This window comes from Sardina pilchardus, chromosome 13, assembly GCF_963854185.1.
Source record: "Sardina pilchardus chromosome 13, fSarPil1.1, whole genome shotgun sequence".
In the NCBI taxonomy this organism is placed as follows: Eukaryota; Metazoa; Chordata; class Actinopteri; order Clupeiformes; family Clupeidae; genus Sardina; species Sardina pilchardus.
Window position 1 is genome coordinate 29,399,836 of NC_085006.1, and position 20,000 is coordinate 29,419,835.

A 20,000-nucleotide genomic window follows, 5' to 3' on the forward strand; every position below is an offset into this window, starting at 1 on the left:
ACACACACACACACACGTTTCTCAATCTCATCTACAGTAGCTCAAGCAGAATATCTTTGTTGGAAACAGGTCTAGTTTTCCCTGCAATAAGGAAGGAGGGTAGAACTCTTTCTCTCTCTCTCTCTCACACACACACACACACACACACACACACACACACTATGTTCTTCTATGGAAATATACTCTGGTTTAACATACACAGGAGAAACACAGAATCACCACGCACACACACAATGAGGTATCAGAGTATCGGTACCAATGTGTTCCTCTCTAAAGGTACCAATTAAAGTACATGTACACACACTCACTCTCTCTCTCTCTCTCTCTCTCTCTCTCTCTCTCTCTCTCTCACACACACACACACACACACCTTTGGTGATTTTGGTGATTCTTTCGAGTGTGTAGTCTCTGGGGTTGTGGATTCTGAAGACAGAGAGTCAGAGAAACAAACAAAGAGCTGTTATGTTAATGGGACCCAAAGAGCTGTTATGCTAATGGGACCCAAAGAGCTGTTATGTTAATGGACCCAAAGAGCTGTTATGTTAATGGACCCAAAGAGCTGTTATGTTAATGGACCCAAAGAGCTGTTATTTCAATGGACCCAAAGAGCTGTTATGCTAATGGCCCCAAAGAGCTGTTATGTTAATGAGCCCAAAGAGCTGTTATGTTAATGAGACCCAAAGAGCTGTTATGCTAATGGGACCCAAAGAGCTGTTATTTCAATGGACCCAAAGAGCTGTTATGTTAATGGACCCAAAGAGCTGTTATGTTAATGAGACCCAAAGAGCTGTTATGTTAATGGACCCAAAGAGCTGTTATGTTAATGGGACCCAAAGCTCATTTTCATTTTTCACACTCACTCTCTTCCCTGAACCAACTCTAACTCCTTCACTTCGTTCATCCATTCATAACCTCCCCCTCTCTCCATCCATTTCATCCCCACTCCATCTCTCCATCCCTCCCTCTCTCTCCATCATCTCTCTATCCCTCCCTCTCCCTCTATTCCTCCCACTCCCTCCCAGCCATCCCTCCATCCCCACTTCATTCCTCTCTATCCATCTCCACTATATCCCTCCTTCTTGCTCTGCATCCCCTTCTCTCCCTCCATCTCTATCTCCCTCTCTCCATCACTCACCCTTGCCGGTAGGAGTGCCCAATGAGGCAGGAGCAGCAGGATTTGAGGAAGGCCCAGAGGCCTGGGGCTTGCCTGAGCTGCCTCCCCACAGAAGTGAGGTGGACTTGGGCTTTGGGCTCTCAGTGTGGCTGGATGGGACGGGGTCCGTGGAGCCAACAGATCTGAAATGAGAGGGAGATTGTTGTTCTTTAACCACGTTCCTCCTGCGTTGTGTAAGCCCCAATAGTCTCCTCTCCTCTCACCTCAGACAGAACAGATAGGGGGGGGGGGGGACTGAAGCTCACTGGGCTGGTGCTCTCCAGGGAACAGATTTAGATGCGACACACAGCCAGTCTCGGGGAGGAAGAGGAAGGGAGGGGCCTCGCCCCAACACAGCTAATCAGAGTAGAGAATGGCCGAGAGAGAGGCACTGATTGTCTGGAGAAAAAAAATAGTTGAATTTCAGAGCAAAAGCTTTTGAGGAGTTTGACTTCACCAAGTGATGTGAGTGAATGTGTGTGTGTGTGTGTGTGTGTGTGTGTGTGAGAGAGAATAGGGGTGTGAGTGAGTCTGTGAATGAGTGAGTTAGTGAGAGAAAGTGCGCATGAGTATGAGTAAGTGTGTGCATGTGAGTGAGTGAGTATGCTTGAGTGATGAGTGTGCAAGCGAGCGAGCGAGAGACAGAGTGAGAGAGAGAGGGAGAGAGAGAGAGAGAGAGAGAGAGAGAGAGAGGGAGAGAGGGAGAGAGGGAGCGTAACTGTACAGTACGTTCACACTGCCGCCGACTTGAGCTTCCAAAGATATAGGAAGTCGTTAATTTTCAATGGAAGCCGGCTTCTGTCAGCTGTAAGCAGCGGCCAATCCGTTTTGGGTGACTTGAGTGTCAAGCAGAAAGTTGAAATTGGCTCAACTTTATGGTAATGAGCTATGACGCGGTTCAGCGACAAACGACTAGCAACTAACATGATCGAACATGGAATGCTGCCACGTCAGAGCGGCCAATGCGTCCAAAGCTTCCCACGGCGTCCTTGGCAGGGCATCCAGAGCTTCTTGGAAGCTCAAGTCGTCGGCGGTGTGTACAGTACGTACAGTAAGAGTGCATTTAGTGTTCATAGTGACCACTCCCACAGACAACGGCCTGACTAAAGAGGAGGAATAGCACAGGGAAGGAGAAAGAGAGAAAGAACAGAGGAGGAGGAGATGAGTGATCCTCACTTGGTGTCCTTGACGGGCTTAAGCATTGACCTCCAGCTGTTGGGGGCCGAGTCATTTTCTACAGACACAAACAAATAAACAAGCAGACGAACAAACACGTTGAATGTTGATTTTCAACATTCTCTCTCATAGTTCCCCAAAGTCCCTCCAATGCCTTTTATCCACACATCAAACACATTTATTTCACTACAATGTAAAGCAGGAAATATCAAAGTTTAATAAAAAATGACCAAAAACCATTAACCAATTATCAAAAAAATAAAATTTACATTATAATGTAATAATGTAATAGTTGACAACTGTAGTGCAGTTGACACTACTTTCTTAGTAATGTAGTCTGTGTGTGTGTGTGTGTGTGTGTGTGTGTGTGTGTGTGTGTGTGTGTGTGTGTGTGTGTGTGTGTGTGTGTGTGTGTGTACCTTTAGAGGGTGCGAGGGCTGGTTTGTTGTCCTTACTGGATTTATTCATCCAGGCTGGACTTGGTTTGTCTTCTGTTGTGTTTGTTGACAAGGATACGTCCAAAGGCTTTAGCCGTACCCGTCCACTAGCATGACCAGACAGACATAAGTAGATACACAAGATGGATAAACAAACAGATCATTAATGGATATACATACATGAACTGATAGAGATGAACAGATACATACAGTGTTGTGAAAATGTATTTGCCCTCTTGCTAAAGTTGCTAAAAAGAGGAATGCAAAATCATCTTTTGGAAATTGATCTTAATGCCTTAATTTAAATTTGAGCAAAAATCCAACCTTTAAAGACACCAATTTTCTTTGTGAATGAACATCAATTAAGTCTCGAAAACCTCTGAAAAAATGACCAGGTACTACCTATTGCCTCCGCCTCGCCTCGCCTCCGCCCCTCCCTAACCCCCCACACTGCCGCCATCCTTGTCCACAGTCTCGTGACTTCCCGTCTGGATTATTGCAACTCTCTCCTTTTCGGCCTCCCTCACAAATCCCTCCATAAACTTCAACTGGTCCAGAACTCAGCTGCCCGCATCATAACCCGAACCCCCTCCACTCACCACATTACTCCTGTCCTTCATCAGCTCCACTGGCTCCCGGTTCAGTTCCGCATCCAATTTAAACTCCTCCTGTTTACTTTCAAGGCCATTCACAACCTTGCCCCCCCATATCTGTCTGATCTCTTCCATGTTCCCACTCCCTCCCGCTCTCTAAGATCCTCTTCCTCCATACACCTGCCTGTCCCCACCGCCCGTCTCACCACCATGGGGAGCAGAGCATTCAGTCGCTCTGCTCCTCGTCTCTGGAATTCACTACCACCCCAACTCAGAAACATTGATTCATTCCCCCATTTCAAATCACAACTCAAAACACATCTGTTTAAAACTGCTTATTCCATCTGATGCTATTCCTCTACCCCTTTCTGCTGCTTTCTATATGTACATACTTTATTGTTGTGTTTTAAATGTTTAATGTATGTATGTACGGTGACCTTGAGTGCCAAGAAAGACGCCTTTAAATAAAATGTATTATTATTATTATTATTATTATTATTATTGTATGTTACCTAGGAGACACACTGTAAAATTACTTTTATGTAAGAGTAATACTTTCCAAGTTATAGCCAGTGTTACGGGGGAAAGGGGTGCTTTAGTTTGGCCTTGTTTTTTTTTGTTCACAAGCCCATAGCGTGAAGAATTAAACCATGTAGGAGGTTCAATGTTTGCATGCTGGTACATAAATAGGAATAGAGTGTAGCAAAATTGTGTTGGTTAATGCCACATGGTCATAGTTGTCCCTCAAAGTTGTTTATTGTATTGGAGTATTCAACTGGGCTCTGTTCAGACCAGGGGTGTCACTAGGCATATTTTACTGGGGCACGTGCCCCAGTAAGAATAAGTTGTGTCCCAGTCAAAAAAAAAAAGTCTTACATGTACACAAACGACACAGTGCCCCAGTAAACATGTACACAAATGACGCAGTGCCCCAGTAAACCTTAATTCCTAGTGACTCCACTGGTTCAGACCTTCAATAGACATCTTTGTTCTCAACATAGGCTCTTCATTTTTACCTTCCTTGAGATAAGTAGAAACACTCTCATAATAATAATAATAATAATAATAATAATAATAAAAAAGAAATTCCTTCAGGGTATGAACAGCAGCCTCACCTGTCTTATTCAAATCTTTCATCTTATATTTTCCACCCTGAACATGGGCAAAATGCACCATTGAGATCAATATGTTTTGTATAGCATTGATGTTCACATAGTGTGGGAGATAAAAATGGAAGGTTCACATAAGACAAGTCAAATTAGTGTTTTTTTAAAAAAGAAGTTTATGAACTGTTGCATTTGTTTTTGATGTGCTAGCTGCCCCTTTTAGCCTTCACTGTAAACTCATTCAGTGTTTGAAAAAACGGTCTTGCTCAAAACTCAACCAATTAAAACGTTTGACTGAGAGCAAAATTATGTTAATTGGTAAACTACCATAAATAGACCCCAGGATGTTTTTACTCTATAATCTAGTTACACTACAATGCATTGCTTCCCAGATAATGTCATTTTGGGATGTAAAATAATGTTTTAAGGGAAGAAAAGGGAAGAAAATAATATGAAGACAAAGGATTTGAACATAACTATTTTACAGGCCATAGTTTTGGGACCTTGTCTTGATATAGATTAGCCTGGCGAGCCAGACCCACATCAAGATGTAGGGTTTGGGAACTCACCGTAGGCAGGGCTCAATCGGAGGGGTGGGATAAACAGTAGTCTTTCAAATTGGCTCTTCACGCAATAGGATAGCACTAAACGAATCATCCTCTTGTTTACTCCAACATAAAACATGCGTACAAAGCTACTCCCCTCCCCCACCTGGCTGGATCTGACCACCTCTGCATGTCCCTCACCCCCACCTACACCCCCCTGCTGAGGAAGACAAAGCCTCAAACAAAGACTGTACAGATTTGGCCAGAGGGAGCCCTCTCTCAGCTACAGGACTGCTTCTCCACCACTCTATGGGACTTATTCTCAAGCCACAACCTCCAGGAGTACACAGACACTGTACTCTGCTACATTAAGAACTGTGTTGACAACGTCACCGTCAACAAACGGGTCAGGGTTTTTTCAAACCAAAAACCCTGGATGAACAGCAAAGTGCGGTCCCTCTTGAAAAGCCGAAATGCCGCCTTTAAGTCAGGGGACAGGGCCCTGTACAGCAGTGCCAGGGCAGACCTGAAAAGAGGGATCAGGGAGGCCAAGGTGGCCTACAAGAGGAAAATAGAGGACCACTTTGCTGTGAATGATCCCAGAAGAATGTGGCAGGGAATAAATCACATCACCAACTACAGGAACAGCAACCAGGTGACTGCTAGGACTGACGCCTCGCTGGCAGAGGAACTCAACAGCTTCTTCGCCCGCTTTGAGACAGACAGGTCCTCAGCAGCCACAGCACTCCCACCCACCCCCAGTACCGGCACAATGTTGACACTTCAGGAGCACGAAGTGAGACATGTGCTGAGGACAGTGAACCCCAGGAAGGCGGCCGGTCCCGATGGAGTACCTGGGAAAGTACTCAAAGCTTGCGCCGACCAACTGACTGGAGTCTTCACAACCATATTCAACCTATCTCTGGAGCAGGCCATCATCCCACCCTGCCTCAAAACATCTACATTAATACCCGTTCCCAAGAAGACAGCAGCGGACAACCTCAACGACTACAGACCTGTTGCACTCACGCCTGTAGTCATGAAGTGCTTTGAGAGACTGGTCTCACAGCACATCAAGGCTTGTCTGCCTCCCACACTGGACCCACACCAGTTTGCCTACAGGGCAAACCGATCCACAGAGGACGCTATCACCATAGCGCTCCACACCGCGCTGAGTCACCTGGAGCACCGGGAGAGCTATGTCAGAATGCTCTTCCTGGACTTCAGCTCAGCCTTCAACTACATCCTGCCGGAGATCCTGGTCCAGAAGCTCTCACACCTGGGCCTCTCCGACCCCATTTGCCTCTGGATCAAGGACGTCCTGTCTGATCGTCCACAGTCTGTCAGACTCGGCCCACACCTATCCAGCACCATCACACTCAGCACCGGCTCCCCACAAGGATGTGTATTGAGTCCCCTCCTCTTCACTCTCTACACCCACGACTGCTCCCCGACCCATCTCTCAAACAGCATCATAAAGTTTGCGGATGATACCACCGTAGTCGGGCTCATATCAGCTGGAGACGAGTCTGACTACAGAGATGAGGTCAACAGACTGACAGCATGGTGTTCAGTTAACAACCTCAAACTGAACACCACCAAAACCAAGGAAATTATTCTGGACTTCAGAAAGGGCAGAGCAGCCCCGTCCCCACTGCACATAAATGGGGACTTAGTGGAAAGAGTCCACTCCATCAGGTTCCTGGGCGTGCAGATCTCCGACGACCTCTCCTGGACTGTCAACACCACGGCGGTGGTGAAGAAGGCTCAGCAGCGTCTCCATTTCCTGAGAGTGCTCAGGAGGAACAACCTGGAGGAGAGGCTGCTAGTGACCTTCTACAACGCCACCATAGAGAGCATCCTGACTTACTGCATCACAACGTGGTTTGCAGGGTGTTCTGCAGCAGACAGGAGAGCGCTGCAAAGGGTCATCAACACAGCCCAGAAGATCACCGGCTGCTCTCTGCCTAGCCTGGAAGCTATTGCCAGCTCTCGCTACCGCAGCAGAGCTGGAAATATCATCAAGGACTCCTCCCACCCCGCAAACCACCTGTTTGACCTGTTACCCTCCGGCAGGCGGTACAGGTCACATAGAGCCAGGACAAGCAGGCTCAGGGACAGCTTCTTCCCCAGAGCCATCACAGAGACAAATAACATGAAACAAAAATAGATTACCTGCACACTCACTCATACATTGGGACACATATACATATACTGATCATATTGATCATACAAACTGCCGCATACTGTTAATATTTATTTTAAAATGTTTTAAAAATGTTATATTTTTTTAAAAATGTTATATTTATATTGCATGCAGATTGCACCAGAGGAGTGGCATTCAAATCTCGTTGTACAACATACAATGACAATAAAGGCTATTCTATTCTATTCTATTCTATTCTCTTGTTTTCAGGTAGCAGGATGCGTAACGGTTGCAACTTCTGGTCGCATGTCAGTCATCATTATGTTAAGCCCGCCCACCGACTCTATACATGATGTGATTGGTGGTTTCTGCCTGAGCCCAGCTCCCAAGTCAAACTGAGAGTTGCTAGACTACCGACAGCAAATTAGATTTGCTGCCGCCAGGGGCGTCTAGATTTCTAGGCTAGATAGACATCTTTTAAACAAAATCAGAGACCGTGCCACAACAACCTAATCTGATTTGACAGGGAATGACCCATACAGTTAGAATCAGATTGATAGAGGAGATGCAATTTCAAACTTGCAAAAAACAGGACAGAACAAACTCCCTCCCAATGTGTGTCTGTGTGTCAGTGTGTCCGAGTCTGTGAGTCTCTGTGTGTGTGTGTGTGTGTGTGTGGTAGCAGTCTCACCTGCTGTCAGTGCTCTTCACTCCATCCGTTTTCCATAGATTAGTACTGTTGCTCTTCTCCTCGGCCAGCTTTCTTCCAATCATACTCTTGGCTTTCTCCTTCTCCTCCTCCTCCTCTCTCTCCTTCTCTCCCTCTTTCTTCCAATCTCCCACTTTCAGGAGCACCCTTCCCTTCTTCCCTCCCCCAGTTCCGATGCCCGTACCGGCGGATTCTGCTCTATCAGCCACCCCAGATAGCTGCTTTGTGGTTCCGCTTGGGGTTCCAGAGTCGAAGAACCGCTGGCGAGCCTGTTGGTTCTTGGTAGCCGAGGTGCTGATTGAGGAACCTGGGGAGGAGTCGTGCGTCTGTGTGAGAGAGGTGGCACGAGGGGGCGTCGTCGACGCGGCACTGCTGGACTTGTGTGCAGCGCTAGGGCTAACCACCGTCACCGCCGTTTTCTGTTGCCGTGGAGACGGCGTAGGTGTGGGCACCGTCGTGTGGTCACTCTTAGTGACGAGCCAGGACGGGCCAGTGGGTTTGGAAGGGGAAGGCGTGGCCTTGGAGCTGAGCTCACTCCGATTGGTTGAGGGGGAAGTCCACGGTCTGGGATTGGATGTGGGAGGGTTCCGTGAGCTCTGATTGGATGGAGGACTGAGGGTGTTGTGCGTTGTGCAGATGAAGGTTCCTGGTTTGACTCCCGGTTTGTAGGTACCAGAGAGGAGAAGGGTGGAGCACTCATTGCACCTAAGGGATTAAACCACAGTTAGTCCTCCAATCTCACTGCATCTAAGAGATTAAACCACAGTTAGTCCTCCAATCTCACTGCACCTACAGGGTAAAACCACAGTTAATCCTCCAATCTCACTGCACCTAAGAGATTAAATCACAGTTAGTCCTCCAATCTCACTGAATTTAAACTATGCTTAGTCCTCCAATCTCATCGCAGCTAAAGGGTTAAACCGCTGTTAGTCCTCTAATCTCACTGAATTCAAACCGCAATTAGTCGTCTAATCTCACCACAGCTAAAGGGTTAAACCGCAGTTAGTCCTCCAATTTCACCACAGCGTTAAACCATATAGTCAGCCCTCCAATCTCACTGTAGTAAACTGTAGTAAATCCTCTAATCTCACTGCATTTAAAGGGTTAAACCAGTTAGTCTGTTAACTCATTGAGTGCCAACAACGTAATATTGCGTTTTTAGCTCCCATGCGTAGAGTGCCAACAACGCAATATTGCGTTTTTCGCTTTTTTTTTAAATTACGAAACTACACACTCTAACTCACCTTATGTGTGATTTTTGGAAGTCCATCATGAAGAGAACTGAAGTAGATGACGATTAAAAACTCATGAAATCCTACAATCCGGAAATGTACGTCTGTCTTAAGTGGCTTATATCTCAGTTTCTAGAGGAACAACGGGGATTTTGATGAAAACTAGCCACTGTTTAGCTTGCGATTTCTCAGGAATGGAGACACGTAGAGATAAACGATTTTCACCCACTGAGAGCTCAGAGTCTTAGCTTTCAAATGAGCCATAGTATATGTCCATAACTATAACATAGAATACGCTGTGGCTCTACAAAAATAGTCAACAACGATCTAGCTTGCCGGTGTTCTAGTTTAACTGGTTTTTATGTTAACTGGTGATATTTGCATAACATCAGTGAATATTCAAAAAGGCCCTGCCTACTTCTTAAACGCGTCCTGCTCTGCCTCCGCCCCTTAGAGTTTGTATTTTCACGAAATGCTTGCAAGTGAGAGAAAATAATGGATAGCATATGGCTGAAAGCATCACCAGTTTATGTCTAATACATGTTCGTCTAAGCATTAATCACACAAATACGACACATGCTATGCTAATAGCAAAAAATGAAATGAAACATGTCGTGGACAAAAACATTCCATCACCAGTGGCTTATACCCCTACACTACGAACTGCTTGGTGAGAAGGGTGATTTTCACCGATTTATTGGGCTTTTAGTCAAAGTTAACACAGGTTAACATACTGTGAGAAATATACGCCTATGTTAACTGGTGATATAACAATTTAACATGGGCATGCAAGTCTCGAAACATAGCCTAAAGTAAGCTCATCTTGCTTCAACTAGCCTACTACAAACAGGCATGATCCCTACCACTTTATTCTGTTTTTGGGGTAAAATGAACAAGTAAGGCAAAAATGTGATCAGTTCATTGTGAAATTGTGAATCATCTCACAGAATGTCACATGCTTATCTCGAACAGATTTGTAAAAGGCTATGCTCGTAGCCTGTTGCAAAACATTCTTCAGATGTATTGCTAATGAACGTAGGCTATACTTAAATATTGATCGGCTGACAAACATTGCCACAACATAACATATAGCTATTAATTTATTGGGAAGACCATGGTATTAAATATCCTACTTACGTTTCAGCAGAGTTGTGGCGTAATTGAGTAAGGGCGTGCAGTTACAAATTTTGACGTTTTAATGAGCAGTTCGAGGCCCAGTGATCTTCATGTTTTTTGCATTAGATAACGTGTTTCTGTCCCTCAAAATGAACAACGTCTGGAATGAGGTCATGCCCGTTTGTTGTTACTGTAGCCTATGTCATAAATCTGTATTATTTAAGGCTTGCATTCCTGTGTTTGCTCATGTCATGAGCCATCACACTTAACGTGGACGTCATGATTTCAGTATAATAAGATACGCTAGCTCACAGTGGCTATGCGCTTTCCGTAGTGCAGTGGTATAGATGCAGCTAATGGAACATTTTGCCCACGCGAGACTCATGTTCGAAACCCAACAAAACCTTGTTGTTTTACTTGAACAATTCCTTTTTCTAGAGCATCTTGTGTGGATTATGCTTAAGCACACCTGCATGAATTGGTGATGTCGGCATGTTTTTGGCAAGATCTTTATTCCCAATTATCTCGCTCACTGCAGCTTCCTGAAAATGTGAATCTCCAGCACTCGAGGGGCGGAGGCAGAGCAGAGCGCTGTTAACAAGTAGGGAGGGTTCTTGTTGAATATTCAGTGATTTTATGCAAATATCACAATCTGAACTGATCACAAGATAACATGGTACACCGGCACTCTGGGACATAGCTTCCAAAAACAATGCGGCATTCAATGAGTTAATATCACTGCACCTACAGGGTTAAACTGCAGTTAGTCTGTTAATATCACTGCACCAAAGGAGTTAAACTCCAGTTAGTCTCGCCTAAGACTGCTTCTTGCTTATTTATGTGTTTCCTGTATTTGCTTTCTGAGCTGATCTCATGCATGAACACACTTTTTTTTGGAGGTCATGATTTTTAAAGTACGTCCCTCTGAGTCTTACAGCCGGCATGAAGGCAGTATTAAACCACAGTTAGTTCACTAATCTCACTGCACGCAAGGGGTTAAACCACTGTTAGTTCACTAATCTTGCTGCAAGTGAGGGTTAAACCTCAGTTAGTTCACTAATCTTGCTGCAAGTAAGGGGTTAAACCTCAGTCAGTCCTCCAATCTCACTGCAATCCCACTTAACAGGGCAAACGGAACTTTGGATGTCTGCCAAACAACAACAAATGTCTGACCGGAATGTGTAATTAAATTCCATGGCAACAAGTTCTGAATTTGGAGTTCTCTTTCTACAGACTGCTGTCCATGCATTGCCTCTAGATCATCATATCAGAGTTTATAGTTTGTTACAAAGACACACATTTGTTGAAACGCTTCTCAACTGTAGGGAGACCCAGAGAGTAATCCTTCTTAGTCATACTTTAGACTGCAGTTTGACCTGGACAGACGGCGTATGTGTGAGTGAGTTTTAGAGTGTCTTACTTGAAACAGTTCCTGTGGTAGAGTCTCCCCTCCACTAGGTGGCGCTGGACCAGGTGCACGTGTTTGCTGCAGACAGTGCAGCTGCTGCTTAGAGTACCAGTCTTATTGGTGCGCTCAGTCAACACCTCTCTCTGAAACACACACACACACACACACACACACACACACACACACACACACACACAAGTTCACACCCCGAGAGACTGGGCAGGAATAAAGAAGGACCTGACTCATTGTGCTGTCCCATTGGCTTTGCCGAAACCTTTTGTGCCTCTCTGTGTGTGTGTGTGTGTGTGTGTGTGTTAGTAGATTGAACATTGTCTTTGTTGAAACCCTCATACTTTCTGTCATAGTGAGAAAAGAGAAGCTCTTCTCAGGTATCATAGAGTGTGTGTGAGTGTGTCAGTGTGCGTGTGTGTGAGTGTGTCAGTGTGCGTGTGTGTGCGTGTGTGTGTGTGTAAGAGAGAAACCAGCATGTGTGTGTGTGTGTGTGTGGTTGGGCTTGTATACAGCAAAAGAGAGCAGGACAAGTTATGTGCGTTACCTGACTCGGTGTGGCTGGTGTAGCTGGAGAGAAGGTCTTGGCTGTGATTGGCTGGTTTTGTGAGGCCGGGGCAGCCGGAGCATGGGTCTTGGCTGTGATTGGCTGATTTTGTGTTGGTGGTGCAGCTGGAGAGTGTGTCTTGGCTGTGATTGGTGGGTTTTTCTTCCCTGCAGGCTGATCATTGGTGCTTTCAGCAGGCCTTTTGATGCCTCCCAGACCGCCAACTACGCACACACACACACACACACACACACACACACACACACACACACACACAGTGGAATAATATACCACTTAAAATGTTGAAACTACAAATATTTACAATATGACTAGTCCAAGATTAAGAGGTTGAGTGAGTGTGAGTGTGTGTGTGTAACTGAAAGTTGACTAATGAAACCAGCTGCATGCAGCTGTGGGCAGCATAAAATAGCAAAATAACAATAAGAATCATTATTTATAAAACACTTGTCATATGTGTGTGTGTGTGTGTGTGTGTGTGTGTCTGACTAGTACAGATATTAATGTGGTGTAAACTCCCAGTACACTCACTGGATGATTTGCCATGAAAGTAGTTGTAATACTGGGAGGTGTATGTGTGTGTGTGTGTGTGTGTGTGTGTGTGTGTGTGTGTGTGTATACACTCACTGGGTGATTTGCCATGGAAGTACTTGTAATACTGGGAGACGTGTGTGAGTGTGTGTGTGTGTGTGTGTGTGTGTGTGTACACACTCACTGGGTGATTTGCCATGGAAGTAGTTGTAGTACTGGGAGACGTATGTGAGTGTGTGTGTGTGTGTGTGTGTGTACACACTCACTGGGTGATTTGCCATGGAAGTAGTTGTAGTACTGGGAGACGTATGTGAGGATGCTGAGGCGATCAGGGACCCTTAGGGCCACCATGTCCTCTGCATCCAGCAACGCAGGGATACCCAGCTGCTCCTCAGCCACACGGAACGCCTACACACACACACACAGGAATGTAAGAGCAGTAAATGGCAGCACAAATACACACACACACACACACACACTTTTACACCACGTTAATGTATACTAGAGAAACAAACACACACACACACACACACACACACACACACACAGGAAGGTATATGTTGCTATTCCTTCTCTGCCCCTCATCAACACACACACTGCGAAGGCCAAATTCTTGTAATTCACAACCAAATAAGGCTTCATTTGTCATTAAACTGTTACTCCATGAGGCAACATTCTGGAGAAGTCCACATATTTCTCTACTCCCCCTCTATAACACCACCCACACACACACACACACACACACACACACACACACACACTGTTCTTTTGATTTCCTGTCTTAGACTGTTCTTCAGACCAGGCAACTACAGTAAGCCAACAACAGTGTGTGTGTGTGTGTGTGTGTGTGTGTGTGTGTGTGTGTGTGTGTGTGTGTGTGTGTGTGTGTGTGTGTGAGAGAGAGAGAGAAAGAGCAAGTGAAAGCAAGTAAATGAGTGGATCGGCAGCCCTTAGAACATGTTTTGACCTGACCACAGTGATTGGAGAACACAGACACACACACAGACACACACACAGACACACACACAGACACACACACACACACACACACACATGCGATAATAGATAACACTTCCCCAGATTGAGGCTGCTGGTTGGAATATGACTGCCTGCCAACTCCTATTTTATTGTGTATTCAAAAGCAACTGGGCCGTGTGTGTGCATATGTGTGTGTGTGTGTGTGTGTAAGCGCGTCTGCCAGCATTCACAAACAGTGACCTCCCTGCCTCTCTCTACTTTTTCTCTGTTGATTCTATTGAAAAACTTCCCTGCTTCACCCTCCGCCACACACACACCTTCTGCCGTTTCCCAAACTACCCTGCCAGCATAAAGCCAGCTGACACACATACACACACAAAAACACACACCCTCACACACCCCAAACACACAATACTGAGAGAAAGATGAGGAGCTGGAGCTTTGCTTGGGATTTCCTTAGCCTCTCTCCCTTGTCCCTCAGTGTGTGTGTGTGTGTGTGTGTGTGTGTGTGTGTCAAAGAGAAAGAGAAAGCATATTATGTGGGGGTATTGGTGTGACAGGGTGTGTTTATGTGTACACCAGAGACTGTTTCACCTGTGAAACTTGTGTGCTAGAAAGACTGACATAGTAAAGGTGTGCATGCTTTACCATGTTGTGGCAATTACATGTTTTTGAATCTTATGTGAGTGCGTTTATGCAAGTCTTCAATAATGGTTGAATACAGTTGACCCCCAGCCCAACACTGACCCTGGATTCTGTCTCAGAGATTGACCCCAAAGCACTGACCTCAGATAAAACTAACAATTCACCTTCAGCAGCGTCTTTTTCTCTCTCTCATGTGATCGCTTAGGAAACTAAAATAATTACTCACCAGGTGGTTGTTGTCATAAACGTTCTCCTTCCGCAAAGAGTCAAAGTCTCTATTCACAGAGAGAGAGAGAGAGAGAGAGAGAGAGAGAGAGGGAAAGAAAGAAATAGAAAGAGGCAGAGAGAAAGAGATAGAGAAATAAAAAAAAATAGAAAGAGAGGTAGAGAGAGAGAGAGAGAGATGGATGTTAACTGACCAAACCAAAACTGAATCATCCCCTATTGCAGCACATGACAGAATGAAGTTGTGGGGTGAGGTCATGTTTATGAGGAAATCTACACTTTGTACGTGTAGCCTATGCAATCACTTTGTTCTCTGTTGAGTTTAATCATATTTAAAAAGTGCTGTTTCTATTTATGCGTGAAGCAACGTGTGATTCCCTGCCAATCAACAACAGGTCGAGAATCGCGGAAAGTCAGGGAATTCCCATGCAACACCTTCGTGAACACAGCAGGCACAAAGATTTCAAACAAGGTGTCAACTCTTCTCTCAAATACCTCAACTACTCAACTCGTTTAACAAATGTTTTGGCAGCGAATGCAATGCTCACTCCAGAAGTTCTCAACAAAGCAACTGCCTTGTTTTGCCAACAAACACGAACTTTAACCGGCGCTGGCAGGAGCCATGCCCGGCTCGAGCGACCGGTTAGTCCAAACAACTCACATTAGATCTGGCCGCTGCTTGTGAATGAGCGCGCAGAAGGCGAGCCCGTCTCGAAACGAGGTCGTCATGTTCGTGATGGCCACATCCCGGTAGCCCTGGCACTGGATCTTACACCACTGCTGAAGCGCTTTAACGGCTGCCATCCTGCGCGAGACGCTCCTAGCGTGATCCTCTCTTCAGACCGGGAAACAAACGCACGCGGGCGGTTCGGTTACTGTCTGTTCGAAGTCCTGTAGACGAACCGCAGGACGTAGAGCCAACTCATCAGAGAACTCGAAACCAAAACGCTCAGTGCTAGCTGTTGTTGGGTTGTGTGTGTATGAATGTCCTTTCAAATGACTGCGCTGAAACAAGAAGTGAACTTGACACCTGGGGAACACTCCAGCCCCTAACGATGGTGACGCGCCTGGGAGGCGGGTCAGATACAACTGGGGTTGGGTAATCCACGAGTTTCTCCACGAAGTGTGTGTGTGTGTGTGTGTGTGTGTGTGTGTGTGTGTGTGTGTGTGTGTTTGATTTTGTTTCGTGTGCGTGCGTGCGTGTGTGTGTGTGTGTGTGTGTGTGTGTGTGTGTGTGTGTGTGTGTGTGTGTGTGTATTTATACATCTTTAAAACTCAATTACTTTAACGTGTACTTTGGGATATATCCACACCCCACGCCTTAATGCATACCTGTACGCTGGCTTAATGAGAGGGCGTGCCTGGAAAACAGGTGTTTTTTTTTAACTGTGGCCCATAAAGGTGACTCGGCAGTACTTGAAACTGAAAGGCCACAAATATCTCGAATATAGCCCCCCCCCCCCCCCCCCTAAAAAAAATAAATGAATAAATAAAAAATACAGACAGAAAAACAAATAATGATAATTAAAAACGCTACAGGAAACCAGGATCACCATCTGAAATGATAATTGAATGTGATCACACGTAAATTACGCACAAACCCTGAATGGTTTACCCAAGAGTTTTTCGTTAGTGACGGGCGCTACCAAAAGCTCCCATTTACTGTAAGCCCCAGGGTTTGGCATGTGATGTGTTTACAGCTCCTGTTTGAAGCAAGTTTAAGCATCTTCGTTTTATATAGCCTAGCGCAAGCGCTCCACACACAAGACATTAGACGCGCCAACGGCACGGTCGGGAGATACGGGGATATGACACCCGCAGTTTTGAAAAGACGGAATGAGAGGTTTTATAGACAGCGCAATCTCACTTTCACTCTGCAAGTAACAGCTGGCTATCTGACATGTTTGATCAGTTTGCCTTAATAACCATCATAAACGAAACGGTTTCCACTGGGTTCTGTAGCCTAGACTCCTCCTGATAGCTATTATGTACAGTACGTATGTTGTTGCAAGGCTACTGCTTATGAATGAACTCGTTTTCACTAACAGGATGAGTCGCTGTTAAACCATGTTTAAGTTCTAAAACGTATTTACCCCAAGGACATAAACCCATCATGGCCAGTAAATGTATCACTGTAAGCTATCGGATACAGTGTATCTTCAAGGGGTCATAAACAAGCTGGGAATTTAGCTATACGCTTACGCGTCACAGGCACATAACTGAGGAGTTATTTGATGCTCGGGGGCACAATAAGGAAAATTTAGCTACAGTAAATTCATCCAGCAAAAGGAAAAAATTGAGGCTAAACATTGTAAGTTCACATATATTTTATACATTCCCAGCCAATGTGCCATGCAATAGACATACAATTTCCTCACATGTCAGATTTTTTGTTTAATGGGGAAATGATTTAGCCTAAATCAAAGAGAGTTTTACATTTAGAGAAAAAGGAGAGAAAGGAATGCTACTCTGGGTCAAAAATATTTTGTTCAGGGTGCTCTTCAAAAAAGGGCCTATAAGATACATTTATGAAAAAAAAAAACAGAACATTTGAGGCACTCCTATTCAGTAAAAAGCCTTTAATACCATTTGTTTGTATTAAAGGCTTTTTACTGAATAGGAGTGCCTCGTTTTTTCATGAGGGTTTTACATTTGCCTGAAGTGATGTAGCCTCGATATTATGTTTGTTTCAATATTTGAATATTTTGAAATAAAAAATACTTTCTTACTTACTTACTTACCTCAACAGTCACAAGCAAGATGCAGTATACCATCAAAAAAAGGGAGGCAACAGTGCAATGTCAGATTATAAGGGCAAAGTAAGATGCAAATGATTATGGTCTGTTCATTTCTTTGGGCTTTATCATGTGTTCTGATAACTCATAAAACCAAGACAAGTGTTCAGCATAATGCTGAGACCTCCCACAAAGGAAGAAGCTGGATCAAGAGTCTCGTTTAAAACACATTTGGAAAACAATCAATGTTATTATCTTAATGTTTTGGCGAGTTTGAAATATTCTGATCGTATAGATAGTGGGCCACAACTGGTGGTCCGATATCCTGAAGCCAGATTGCACTATATGGGGTTTTCCACACAACTGGTCCACCTCACTTTGAAAATATCCCCAAGACACTGGTACTGGTATATTTAAACTGTGCTTACTTGCGTTCAGCCTCCATTACGGCCATGTACCTTTGGATGTATTCCAAGTAGGTGAATAAGTTAACCCAGAGTACTGTACAGGAAGTGGTAAACCTCCTAATAGAATATTTGTTATTTGTAATTAAAGGCTTTGTTTATTTTGGAGATTGAAGCCCCAGGCTGTTCTACTATCAGGTTTACAACTTCCTCTGGGTTATGTTACCTTGTTTGCCACTAAACCACCTGGAAACGTGGCCTGGTTGTGTATTGTGTGTACTGTATGAATGTGGCTAGCCTGGTGTTTCCCCTGTATTATCATCTCCACTTCCCTCATGAAACCTGTTAATCTAGCTGAACTGTGGGTCACTGATCACTTACATTGGTGTCAGAACAAAAGTAGGAACCGGGGACCTCCTCACCTAAATTCCGTCAAAGAAGATGCTGAGGACCTTTCCAGAGGAGCGAGAGAGCGTGAGCATGACCAGCTTCCTCACTTGGTCACAGCAGAATGTCCACCTTGTGGCCCAACCAGCTACACCAGCAAAACTCAGCAAGAGCCTGAAGAAAACCACCAAACACCAGCTAATACCAGCTTATGCTTGCTTCTTAGCTGTTGTTTGTTGTTGTTGTTGTTGTTTGTTTGTTTGTTTTTTTTAGCAGAGAGGCCTTGCCAATTTGTGAGGGCCCACCTTGACCTAGCTTCCTGCTACCAGCATTGCCGCCAAACTCATATCAGGCCCTTTGATCCTTCAGTTAGTGTATCCTACAAATAAATTGTGTGTAATACTGCCTCCCACTGGCCACACAAGCATTTGCAAGGTCAGGCACTGATGTCGTTCAAGGCTTGGCTTGCAAACTCTTTTATTTCAGTGGTGGACACTACTTGAGTAAATTTACTCAATTACTGTACTTCAGTCGCTTCATGTATCTGTACTTTACTTGAATATTTCAATTCACTTTTACTCCAGTACATTTCTAGGCCAAATATCTTAGTTTTTACTCCACTACATTTTGTGATAGCTATAAGCTGAAGTACAGCTGAAATTCCTTTTGGGGAAAAAAACTGTCCAAATGTAGTACATGTGTGCTACTAATGTATATTCTATTAAGTAAGCCTCTCAAGTGGAAATGTAGAAGGGGGACTTTTACTGGAGTAACATTTAACCACGTGTATCTCTACTTTCACTCAAGCACAGGATTTGTGTACTTCGTCCACCACTTCTCGTTGCTAACATCAAAGGTCCTTGATGATACAGAAAACCATTTTCCCTGAAAGTTAGAAGCATATAATTATGTAAAGACAACAGCCTAGAGCCTCAACAGCCTCAATACAAAACCAAAGAGCTGGTGGTGGACTTTAAGAGAGGGAGAAGCAGAGCCTCCGCAACACACTACACTGCATCTAGAGTCCTGTGGAGAGACTGAGCAGTTTCACATAGCCCATCTTTTCTCGTTCTCCTTTAATGTGCATTCTCTCTCTTTCTTTTCCTTCAGGTGTGATCTCTCTCCCTCTGTACTGGTTTCTCTTTTTCTACAGTTGTCTCCCTCTCTTTATCTATATCCTTTCCTCTCATAAACTTCTATAAGCTTCCCTCTGTCTGTGTGTGTATGTGTTTGTGTGTGGGTGGGTTGTGTTAAGATGAACCGCCCACATCTGGAGTTAGGAGATTGTCATACAGTACTTCCTATTTTTTTTACATCCTGTATGGTTCCTCGCTTCTCCACACAACGACCATTACAACTCAAGTTTACTACGGTAAGTTAATTATAATATCTACATAGCATAGAACATACATAATTTAGCTGATGGTTTTATCTAAAGCGAGGGAAACTATCAACCTTCAACTATAGAGGTGCTGTAGCCTACAATGGCAAATAAGGACTAGCCTACTCGCCAGAGGTGGGATTAAGTTTCACATGTACAGTATCACTCGCATAGGAAAGAGAGTTCAAGCAAAGTTAAATCAACGGAAAAAGGGAGAAGGTGGTGCTCTAGTCTAGTCAGCACCGGTCCGTCCGCAACATGGACTGGACGCTGAAGGTTCGGGAACTGAAACTGTACCAGGTGCTTCGTCTGATAATTTTCTGCGGATTTGATCAAGGAACAGCGGGCCGAGAGAACAATAAAGCAAACGTTTCTGCAGTCAGGAGAACATTTTTGCTACTTTGGTGTTACCAGACAGAGGCATACAATTAGAATGAGCGCGCATTCAGTGCACGCATAAGCGCGTGCAGGAGAGAAACTGAAACCTCCAAAGCTCCCCTTCAACTTGTTGGAGGCCTA

At 44.7% G+C, this 20,000-nt stretch overlaps 2 protein-coding genes across 3 annotated transcripts in view; one reads left to right on the top strand and one right to left on the bottom strand.

Moving 5' to 3' along the window:
• Positions 1-15,591, bottom strand: part of LOC134099729 (MICAL-like protein 2) — a 20,809-nt gene extending 5,218 nt beyond the window's left edge. Inside the window, exons 1-10 of the mRNA XM_062552716.1 lie at positions 15,236-15,591; positions 14,576-14,624; positions 12,993-13,134; positions 12,178-12,401; positions 11,634-11,764; positions 7,848-8,570; positions 2,749-2,873; positions 2,330-2,387; positions 1,136-1,296; positions 371-423 (exon numbers count right to left, since the gene is read on the bottom strand). Coding sequence (XP_062408700.1) covers positions 371-423; positions 1,136-1,296; positions 2,330-2,387; positions 2,749-2,873; positions 7,848-8,570; positions 11,634-11,764; positions 12,178-12,401; positions 12,993-13,134; positions 14,576-14,624; positions 15,236-15,378 — 1,809 coding nt within the window. The 5' untranslated portion in view covers positions 15,379-15,591. The remainder of the gene's footprint in view (positions 1-370; positions 424-1,135; positions 1,297-2,329; positions 2,388-2,748; positions 2,874-7,847; positions 8,571-11,633; positions 11,765-12,177; positions 12,402-12,992; positions 13,135-14,575; positions 14,625-15,235) is intronic.
• Positions 15,592-19,371: 3,780 nt separating this feature from the next.
• The window catches only part of LOC134100154 (serine/threonine-protein kinase/endoribonuclease IRE1-like), a 7,498-nt gene continuing 6,869 nt past the window's right edge, over positions 19,372-20,000 (top strand). For both annotated transcript variants that reach the window (XM_062553228.1, XM_062553229.1), the window contains exon 1: positions 19,372-19,472. The gene's annotated coding sequence lies outside the window, so the exon portion shown is untranslated. The remainder of the gene's footprint in view (positions 19,473-20,000) is intronic.